This window comes from Hylobates moloch, unplaced genomic scaffold (genome assembly GCF_009828535.3).
Source record: "Hylobates moloch isolate HMO894 unplaced genomic scaffold, HMol_V3 SCAFFOLD_2, whole genome shotgun sequence".
Classification (NCBI taxonomy): Eukaryota; Metazoa; Chordata; class Mammalia; order Primates; family Hylobatidae; genus Hylobates; species Hylobates moloch.
The window spans coordinates 76099135-76110268 of record NW_026652277.1 but is presented as its reverse complement, the minus strand read 5'-3'; the positions used below and the strand labels follow the sequence as shown (position 1 = coordinate 76110268).

The 11134-nt window shown below is 40.9% G+C and overlaps 1 protein-coding gene across 3 annotated transcripts in view; it reads left to right on the top strand.

Moving 5' to 3' along the window:
* The first annotated feature begins 1133 nt into the window (after positions 1–1133).
* Positions 1134–11134, top strand: part of EPHA5 (EPH receptor A5) — a 359799-nt gene continuing 349798 nt past the window's right edge. For 2 of the 3 annotated variants that reach the window (XM_058434651.1, XM_058434648.1), the window contains exon 1: positions 1134–2099. In XM_058434651.1, coding sequence (XP_058290634.1) covers positions 1919–2099 — 181 coding nt within the window. In that variant the 5' untranslated portion in view covers positions 1134–1918. The remainder of the gene's footprint in view (positions 2100–11134) is intronic. The other variant, XM_032151809.2, reaches the window with a different exon arrangement.

The following is an 11134-nucleotide window of genomic DNA, read 5'->3' as shown; positions in this document are numbered from 1 at the left end:
TAAAATTGTCCTTCAAATGTATCTCTTTGAAAAAATGAATAAATCGAGGGAATATAGTAAGCAAGAAAAGACATAATAGAGGTGAAGCATAGAAAGTTGATAGTTTTAACTGTTTTTTTTTTTCACTTTGTAAATTTCCCAATGCTACAGGGCACAATCAATTAAAATAATTAATTTTTCAAAACCCTGAATTTATTTGACCGAGGCTAATTTCACTGGAATGTATGTCATGTATCTTCATATCGTACAATTTCTAAAATACCAAAACATTTTATCAATGAAATAAATGAATTAAATCGCCACCTATGAAAGTACCTGGCGCACTGCAAATCTCAATAGTCAAATTCTTTGACTCCTTGAAATCTCAAACAATAAATAAAATAAAGAAATAGCCTCAAAAATAAAGAAAAAGCCTCTTTATTTACTATACAATTTATTTCTGAAGAAAACGTTGAGTAATTATCCTATTCCAGCCATCAAAGTATGGGAAGAACAGAAAGGGTCAGCACCCATAAGCGATATGGGTGTTTGAGAAACTAGCCACGGACCAGCAGAGCCTGCAAATGCGCGGCGATATGGCGACGAGATTGTTGGTGCCACAGCCTGTGAGGGGGCAGCAGAAAAGATGCCACAGCCTGTGAGGGGCAGCAGGGAAGATGCCACAGCCTGTGAGGGGCAGCAGGGGTGAGGGGCAGCAGGGAAGATGCCACAGCCTGTGAGGGGCAGCAGGGGTGATGCCACAGCCTGTGAGGGGCAGCAGGGGAGATGCCACAGCCTGTGAGGGGCAGCAGGGGAGATACCACAGCCTGTGAGGGGCAGCAGGGGAGATGCCACACGGAGGGACCCGTGTCTCTAAGGGCCGCCGGCTGAGCGGGGGCTGATCTCCCTTCCGCTTCCCGGGAACCCCCGTCCTCGCCAGCGTCGTCGGGAGGATTCCTCGCCCTAATTTTCCCGGGAGGAAGACGCGCCTTTCCCGGAGACCGCGAGGCCACACTCACCGAGGCAGCCTCCAGATTACTTCGCTCGGTGGGCGTGTGACTTCGTGGAAGCAACTTACAGTAGATTCTCCCTGGCGAGGCTGCGAGCAGCAGAGGGCGGGGGAGCTGGGGAGAGGAGGAGGGAAGGAGGGTGGGAGGCGCCGAGCCGGGAGGCCGAGGAGACGCCGGAGCTCCAGACACAGCAGGAGCGCGCCTTGGCGGTGCAGTCTCCACCTCGCCTTCGCAGCCGCGCACACTCCGCCTCCTCCCCGAGCAGCGGGAACCGCCGCAGCTCCCGAGCAGCCGCAGCACCGCTCCGCGCTCCCGCCGGCCGCCGTCAGTCCCGCCCCTCGCCAGCACTCAGCCCGCAGCTATTTCCTTCTGCCAGGCTCTTTGAACTCTGGATCTTTGCTTTTGCTCGCTGCTCTCCTGTTTTTCATTCTCCACATTTTCTCCAGTCCTCTTTCTTTATCCTTAGCCACGCTGCTTTTTCCCTCCCTTTTTAAAAAATCGGGGATTTCGTCTTAAAATGATTTGTCTCCCTTACCTTCGTCCATCTCAACACTGAAGACTGCAAAGAACCTTCACCTTTCCCCTAGTGGCATTTAAAAATTCTCAATCCGGAAAAAGTCTGTTTGAGAGGCAAAGAAACAGGAGTCGGGACACTCTCGACACCTTTGATCGGAGCCCAGAACTGCACTAGCAACCAGAACTAATATTTCATTTAACCCCACCAAAGGGGGAGGCCAGAGGAGCCAGAAGCAAACTTCAGCCGTCTCGGCGGATCCGTGGTTCCCACACTTGGAGGAGCCGCGTGCCAGAAGGCGTAGGACCCCACGGGGGGACAAGGAGGACTCCCGAGTCTCCCTCGGCCGCTCCGCGAGGCCGAAGCGGTGGACTGAGCCGCGCGGGACAGCGGCAGCGGAGGAGGCTCGGAGAAGATGCGGGGCTCGGAGCCCCGGGGTGCGGGACGCCGGCGGCCCCCAAGCGGCGGCGGCGACACCCCCGTCACCCCAGCGTCCCTGGCCGGCTGCTACTCTGCACCTCGCCGGGCTCCCCTCTGGACGTGCCTTCTCCTGTGCGCCGCACTCCGGACCCTCTTGGCCAGCCCCAGCACCGAAGGTAGGGAGATGGGGGTGGGGACCGTGGCGACCTGGGGCGGAGGGGCGAGGCGGGGCCTGGGGAGTTCGGGTCTCAGCGCGCTGGACGCTGCTGCTGCAGACTAAATCGCACTCTCATCTCAAATTGATGTTTGTCGTCCCCTTCCACCGGCCTTTTCGCTCCCCTCTGCGGTTTTTGGTTGCATTGTTTGACGTTAGCTGCGGAGTGCTGGGCAAGGAACATGCGTGTGGACAGAGGCTGGTTGGGGGGCTGGGAAGGTGGAAAACCTTGGGGGAAAGGAGGTCGAGGTCCGTACCAGGGGGATGGGTGCGGCTGGGGCTCGCTTAAGGCGCGTGGGGAAGTGACATTTCGGGCTCGAAGGAGTGGGAACTGTTGGAAGCTCAGCGACCAGGATCTCTGGAGCAGTGGGGCTTTTAGAAACCGTTATTTGAGGCCAGTGATGGGAAACGTTGTGGGGGTGGCTGGATGCTTTTATTTTTGGGGAAAGTGCCTGCTGGGAGCTGTTATTTAGGGCATCACCAGCTGCTATTCTGGGGTGGGTGGCAGGAGCTTTTATTTCTCGTGGGAGGAGTATAGCGAAGGACAGAAGGCGCCCCACACAGTTGGGTGCCCTTCTTCTTGGGGGAGTTCATTGTCACACTCAAGCCAAGGTGGAAGAAGGCGAGAAGGTGGGATGCCGCGGGAGGAGGGGCGGGGGGGAGTGTCGCTGCTAGGAAGTTGCCGCTGAAACCCACCCGGGCATGTCTTAAAGAGGGAAAAGACCTGCTCTGGCCAGCACCTGACCCGGGAGTACCCAGTCCCCCTCCCTGCCCCCAATCCTTGCTCCAGACCCGGAATCCTTGCTCCAGTCCCTGCCTTTTTCTGGGAGAGCAGAGTCGGCGCGGGAGCAGCACCTGTGTCGCTCTTCGTGCTCCCGGAGCAGTGCTCAGCCCCTCTGCCCGCCTGCCTCTTGGACCCGAGCCCTCTGCCTCTGGGTCCCCTCCAGCCGCGCTTGCTCTTCTCCCACACCCGCACTGAGCTCCGGTCTCAGCCCAAGGGCGCGTTCCTCGCGGAGGGGCAGGAACAGTATCTCAGATCCAGATCTGTCAGCTCCACCATGAAAACACAGAAAAACCTACCCCCTTTGGCTAGAATGGTGAGGTTTCTGTTTGGGGCTGTGGATGCGACGCGTGAGGCTCAAAACCTTACAGAAATTCCTTCCACTCCTGGGCACGGGACGCTAGACCGGAAAGATGAAGCAGCAGTGGTGGAGTCGTGTGTGTCCTCGTGACTTGCATGGGTTCAGTCTCCGCTGTAGGAGAAGGCGCTGAGCTGCTATCCCAGAAATGCCAGCTCTAAAGGAAGGGTGTGAAAGCAGGGCAGATAGAGGCCCCTTTACCCTCAACCCATGAACTTTCTCTTTAACCTCTACATTTAGTTTTTAAATGCTGATTAAAGGCTTATGTGTATTTATCTGCATTTATCGATATACATATATAGGTAATCTGTCATGCTTAAGCCAAACAGTTGGGCATTTTCCCTTTCTGATAAAGTTGAAAAGATGTTTCTGAGAGTCGTAGACCTTTTATTAACACCTTATGTTAAATTCATTCTGTTAGGCGTCTGGAGGATTATAACAGCTTTAGAGGAGGCTCTTTTATTAACTGTCTTATTCCACCGAAAGGGGCATCCTCGTTTGAATTTGAAGAGGTTGAACAGTAATATCATTCATCCTTTCGTGTTTCCGTTAGATTTCAAGTCCTCTCTCCAGGTGTGATGGAAGGGGAGAACTTAGGTGGAGATGAAAGGGAGTCACTCTTGGTTAAAAATGGGAAGAATTGAATTCTCAGGGAGAGTGACACTGAATGGGAACAAGAGCCAAGACTGTGCAGGGAGGAAGAGGCAGAAGGAAAGACAAGGAAAGGGAAATAGCGCCGGTCTCCTAAGGTGTTGAAGGCAGAGCTGGAATCTGGTGGAACACAGCCTGGCTGTTGTTGCAGATTTAACACCCACAGACTGTATTGTCTTACCTCATCTAGTCCGTCACACAGCAAAACTTGGACTACACGGAGATGGGGCTTGGAGATCTAATAAAAAATGAGACGTACCTTACCACCTGGTGCTCTGAAAAAAGCCTGCTGTTTGGGGCACATTTTGTAATATGTCACTATTATACTTAATTGGAAATAAAATTGTATAAATATCTATGCCATTATCTAATTCATCCTATCTCAGCTGAGCAGTTTTCCGTCTTTCCACCTAGTATCCTAGATCTTTATTTCTGCTCTGTGAAATATAGATTCTTCTCTTCTTGTTTCTCCATGCTACTGCTATAAATTGAGCAGCAGTGTATTAAAATATTTACTTATGCTAAAATATTGATAAAATGTTTGGGCTCTTTTAGAGATTCAGATTAGAGTTTTCCAATTTGTTTGTTTGCTTCTGGAGGGACTTTGGAAGGTCAGGGGGCAGAAAGATTTGATGTATATGCTGAACTCATTAATCACTTTTTCTCATATAATTTGACTTCTGCAATCTATAGATGCTTAGTGATTTCCCAAAGACTGTGTATGTGTGTGTGTGTGTGTGTGTGTGTATATATTATGAATGCTCCCATTATGTGAAAAAAAGTTTTAAAACATACAGAATAAACGTAAGTGTATATTCATAGCTGCTATTCTAGTCATTTCTTAAATTTAACTTTGTTAGATATGAGCAAGCAGAAGGGAATAGAAGAAGCCAAACATATATCTGGAATTTTGGACTGATATGAAATGTATTTATTTGGCATGTTTGACTATGTTGGATAGCAGACAATAAGAGGAAAATTTACCCTTTAGTTTGAATTCTAAGCAATTTATAAGATAAATATATCCTTAGTAGTTTTAGTATATTAGTCATAAACTACATGTGAAAGAAACTTTGATCTACAGTATGGTATTCAAAACTTTTTTATTATAAAAGATTTCGGAGGTATATTTAGAAACAGACTTGTCTCTGATCAAGCAGGACAAATATTAGCAAGTGTATCTGCAAGTGAAAATTTAAATAAATTTAGTAAGTAAAGGGTTCATGTCCACTGCTATGAATTTTGGAGGTGGCCCTGAACTTATTCAGTAACTGCCACTTTTTGCTGTCTGGAGATATATTTGTAAACAAGCATTATTTGACAAGTGCTTTTCACAGCAGGGATTCTTGACCAATTACTGCTGAACAGCTCTGCATTGAAAATGATTCACCCGCAGTGAATCAAGCTTAATTCATTGAAGCTACAGTCAGTAATGTCCCAGTAAAGTGCTTCTGACAGTTGTCAGCAGTTTGGATTTAAAAAGTCCAGTTTCTTGTCTCTGAATGTTTTGTATGTTTAAGAAAGTGGGGTAGAAACACATAAGGTGGGAAGAAAAGGCTAAACCACCTGAAAAACAACCAGAAACTTGTAAATGTTTTCCTTGGAGAGATAAAAAAGGAAAAAAAAAGTTTGTTTTAGGGTTTTTCTTGGCTTATAATAGAACCAGGCCCATAAAACAGATTGGAGGACATAATAGATTTGTAAAACTAAATGGCTTTATTCTGTGGCCTTGTCATCCTGTTGTAATTCATTTCCTTTTAGATAAATCGGCAGGACCCCACAGAAAAAAGGACAGTAAAATCATTTCCTCACCAGGACATTACTGAACAAGAAAAGAGAGCTATTACCCCTATTTGAATCATAGATTGTTGAAACTACAAGGGACCATGAATAGTTTTGGCTTTTTGCTTAATAAACCATGAAAAGGGAACCTAGGTCCTGACATTTTAAGCTCCTTTTGAGGTAGACAAAGATCTTCTTGGGTGTTAGGGTGACAGGTAAGAGGATTTCATTTACTCATATAAGACAGAGAGGACAGTGAACAATTTCTGCATTTAAAACAAAGATTTTCCTTTGATTGGAAATAATTCTTCTTGTAATATTGTCATCTGGAAATACTGTTGGCTCTTTATTCCAATTCACATAAAATATAGTTGGTATGGAAAAAAAGCTTCACTTTTTACACCTAGAAGAACATTATTTACTATAACATATTTATATTATTATGCTCTATAAAATGTGACCACTTAGAGTATGTGTTTTTTGTATCTTTACATGCAAAATCAAAATGAAATGATATAGCTATTTATAGCAAACATTTCCAAACTTTTTAATTAAATATTTTATTCAGAATTTATTGCTACTGTTGAGAAAATAACTATGCTTTAGTTATTTCCACCACACTTTTGTTGATTGACTCTACCACTTGAATCTCCTTTGTCTGGAGTGCTTTTTTAAATGTATTTGCCTTAATGGCAATTGGTTTCTTTTTCATTTGATAGAAACCTTTCTACCTTTGACTGTAAAAATAGAGTATAATGTACATAATTATATTAGCTAACTATAGCTATTATCCTTTTTATGAGTCAAATTTAATGTTCTTTTTTCAAAAGAAAAATACAGTGTTCATACTTCAAAGAAATAATTGCTGAACAAATTATTGATAACTCCTTAGACATTATTTTTTCAATTTAAATTAGCATATATTTAATGTATGCTACTTTACTAATGAATAGTTCCAATTTAAGTTAGCAGGGGTACCTATTTAAAGATTATTACATCATTTTAAACAATCTTAAAATAGCTCACAATGGTTTTTATAAAGCATCAGAATTAACTGAGGTTTGAATTTCACGTCTTGCTTATTAATCATTAAAAATCGATCGTAGTATTTGCATTTTTGTTTTCAGAAAGAGTGAATTGTGATTATAAAAGCAACATTAGAGCTAAAAATGTCAACTCTTACTTAGAAACTCAGAATGATTCTTACTGTTATAATATCTCTAGTGAGTATATTTCAGGTGGAGAATGGCTCCTACTGCTGTGCCCTTCTGAGTAAATACATATTTATTTTATCAAAAGTTATGTAATTCACAGGATAGATAAGGGTTTCTTCAAAAGAGTTGTTATAGTCCGTTGTATACTTATATACCTAATGGGACAGTTAACTGATTTTAAAAATTTATCATATGTTCTATCCTTGTGTAATTGGTGCAGATATTCCTATGGGTGTACATAAAGGTAGATAAAAAGCAAAATGAGTTCTGAAGGCTTTGTAAACACAGATTAAAATGGGTTCATATTTTTTAGAAAACATTATTAGTACCTATCTTTAAAGTAATCAACAAAATGTTTATTGAGTGAGATGCATTAGAGATAGAAAATACATAAATAACAAGAGATTTTCTGATGTATTAATAACAATTTTTGAAGGCACGATATGACAGTTAGAAAAAAACAATTATTAGATGTTGAAAATCTAGTCTAAATAATTGGTGCCATTGAAAATGTTTATTTCAAAATATGAATGATCTATTTTTTAAGCATTTGGTTTTGAACTTCCAAAACAATTAGCATGAATTCTTAGGACAGTTTTTCTCTATTTAATATTTACTTTTAGTTTCTGACTTTCCAGACATTTGTTTGTATTCAGTTAATGAGATAGATTTTAAAGTGTTTGAGCAAGGTAAAAATGGAAGCAGTGTAGCAATTTTAAATATAAATTTTGAACAGCATCTTATTTTTGACAATTCATTTATTAACATATGCAAAATGTTCTTGTAATAAAGAAGCTTTTACAAAAATAGAATCTGATGTCATATGAATTGTACTGTGAAATAGATATTTCCACATGAAGCTCCAAATAAATAGTGGTGCAGTTATTTTTGAATATTAAGACTTATTGGAATTTTCATTTTTCTTTTGACCCTATAGAATACCCATACAGAAGATTTATTCATTGCAATTATTCTTATCACATAAAAGAAACATATGGCTCTAATTTTAAAATTCCTATTATAATAACAATAAGAAATATTTAATTGAGTGGTTTCAAATGTAATTCTGATCAATTAATTTCAAGAATCAGATTTTAAAAATCACATTTAAACTATTTTATTACCATCTTAAACAACTGTTACCTGATATCATCTGTTAGTGCAAAGAAAAATACACGGAAAGAAAAAGTGCTATAGATACATAAGAATTTGAATTGTGTCTGGTGAAATTTGTAGTAATTGAAGGTCTTGTTTTTTTTTTTTTCCCCCTAAAAGCTCAAATTTTCATCCAGTATCCCTAATGAGAATCTCAGGTGTTACAAAGTCCTAAAATAAAACTGTATACAATTTAGTAGGTGTCCCACTTGGAGTTCTTAAAAACTCTGTGGTTTGGTATGATGACATTTATTGTCATTTTAATGTTAGTGTAACTTTGTGAAATGATTTTAAATTGATAGTGATTTAAAGAACCATAAGCAGTCATTTCTATATTTAAAAATTGCCTGAAAACCTCTTTCAAAAAAGTGTCTATGTTTTGCCTTTAGAGTGCCATTTAATTGTATCCCAGTTTAAAAAGTCCTAGTAGATTCTATTCATAATTAAACTTTTCTGTAGCTCTTCTTTTCCTGTAGGGTTTGCAGTCTTTAGTCTCTGATCAGCTTATGTGTTACTTTATTAATATTGCTTAAATTATTAGTCATACTATAGGTGAGCATAACAAAACTTTGTCAAACAAAAGTAGAACCTAGGGCTTGCCTTCTTTCCTCTGTGTCTCTCAGTGATAAAGTGTTCATGCCTTTAATCGTTGTGTGTTTATTAAGCAGAGTGCAATAACTTGCCTGGGATTTTGGTGTATGTGCCCATGGATGTGTGTTGAGTGTGTGGGAAGGTTGTTAGAAGGCTGGAAGAAAGGGTAGGAAGAGGGATGTCAATGTGGTATCACCACAAAATTGACATTAATAACAGTTTTGAGTATTGTTTTCAATCTTATTTTTAAAAAATATCACCCCTGCCCACACACACACTCTCACACACTCACACATTCTAATTTTACATTTGTTTTACTATGACCCTGAAGATAAAACCTAATGAAAAAAGAATAAATAAATCCCTAGTTCATTTCGTGTCATACATTTGTTGTTGTTGTTGTTTTTCCCTTCTATTTCTCTGTAAGATCTGTTTTGTTGAGTTATGCCAAACACTTGTTGTGTTGGACACCCCACAGATTAAATAATTGGGATTAAAGTGTCTGTGATAATTCTAATTATGTTTTAGTTGCTGGACTATTGCCCAGGCCATCTTCTGCATTCATCAAGCTTGTCTTCAGTTCTAAATAAACTAGCCACACAACTCTGTTAAGTAAATGATTCTGGTAAAAAATAAACAAAATTAAAGAGCCAAAACCTGAGGGTTGAAACATTTTACATATGCTTTGGAAGAACATGCTCCTACTTGGAAACATGTTTCAGCCTAAGTATTGCGAGATTTAGAGAAAATACAGTCTGTTCTTTTACTCAAGAGATGGGTCATGTCTTTTTTCTCTTATATTAATTTTACACTCTTATTTTCGTTTGACATGTCTCTCTTCCTTCCTCTCTTCCTCTTTCCCTCTTTCTCTTCCTCCCTCCTTCCATCCCCCACTAAGTCAAAACGATTTAAGAGGGTAAGAGCCCCTGCCTGTTTTGTTCCAACACCCTCAAGGAAGTCAAGATTTCAGATTGTGTGTTTGTCAAGAAGATAATATATAGTCTTCTTGTAAATAAATTGTGGGACCCTGCCTACAGAATAGATTGTCTGAAACCCAGTTATACATTTTTTCACTTAATTCACGCATCAGAAGTTTTTAAGACATCTCTGTCAGTTTTGCCTTTCTTATAAGACAGCTAACTTATTTACTTTGCAATGACAGCACCTTCCCTTTCCAGGATGCTTGCTAATGTCTTTTCTATGGAAAGGCAAACTCAGTAGGCAGATCCGGCTGGCACCAGTTCAGCCCAGCAGTCCACAGCAGGAGCTTGCTTAGAGAGCCAAGTTCTAACTTTCACCCAAAGCTTTCACCATGTGTGCTACCAGAAAAGGTGAGGCTGACTGCCCAGTCTCATGGAAGATGACAATGCACTGTCATCTCACTGAAGAGTTTTGCTCTAGACAGTGTAGTAATGCCATACTGGGTCTCCTAAGAGGGGGCATACAGCCAGACTTCTGAGGTAGAAGATACTTGAAAACTGCTGTGTTTGAAGGATTTTAACCATGCCTAGTTTCGAACCATGGTATTTGATTTCTCTAGAAAGAGGGAAGGAAACAATAACATCAACAAAATTACCTTAATCATGCAGAGTTGAAGTCATTGTTTTTGATTTAAACTTGTGAAACAAAGTAGGGAAAGAATTAGTTGCAGTGGAAGTACAGACAAATCAACAACAACAACAACAAAAGCATACAAACAAAAACAGTTAAGAAAATCTGTTTTGAATTAAAAAACAAACATGGTTTTGCTTTTTGTTTGTGCTAGTCTCTAACACTTACTAACTCTAAATTCTATGGCCCTTATATATTTATTTTAAACTTCAATTCAATTGTCTGTATTACGGCAATAATGGTACTGCCTACTTCATATAATGCTATGGAAAACAAATGAAATAAAACCATTTTCCAATTATTAGAGCAATACACAAATACAGGTTGTAGGGGAGCAGAAGCAGCCTGGGAATATAACGGATTAAATGCCCTCCATGGTATCTGTGTGTTACTCTTTGTTTGCTGGGTAAGGATAAGAATAAAAGATTTTGTTATTTGAGGGAATTCCATTAAGAAAAGGAGTAGAAAAATATTCTACTTTGCAAGTTGAACAGAAACATGGATTTTATGAACACTGTGCTCATGCCTCAAGTGGCCCATGTCCTTGGGGGTCCTGTAGCTTAATTTTTATTAACTTCATGATAATTATGCCTGTTGTGGGGTAGTTCAGAATGGGGAGATGTAGAGACCAGGAACACAGCTCAACCGTGGTCTTAGACAGTGGTATGGTCTTGAACCATCCACCTCAGATTCCACATAGTTAAAATGAAGATGTAAAGGCACACCCACAAGGTTGCTGTGAAAATAAAATAATAATGTACCTGTGTAGCCTAGTACGTTTCCTAAAGCCACGTGGGTACACCAAAATGTTAGTCCCTGTCCTTCCTCCCTTTCTCCTGTTACTACATATCGAA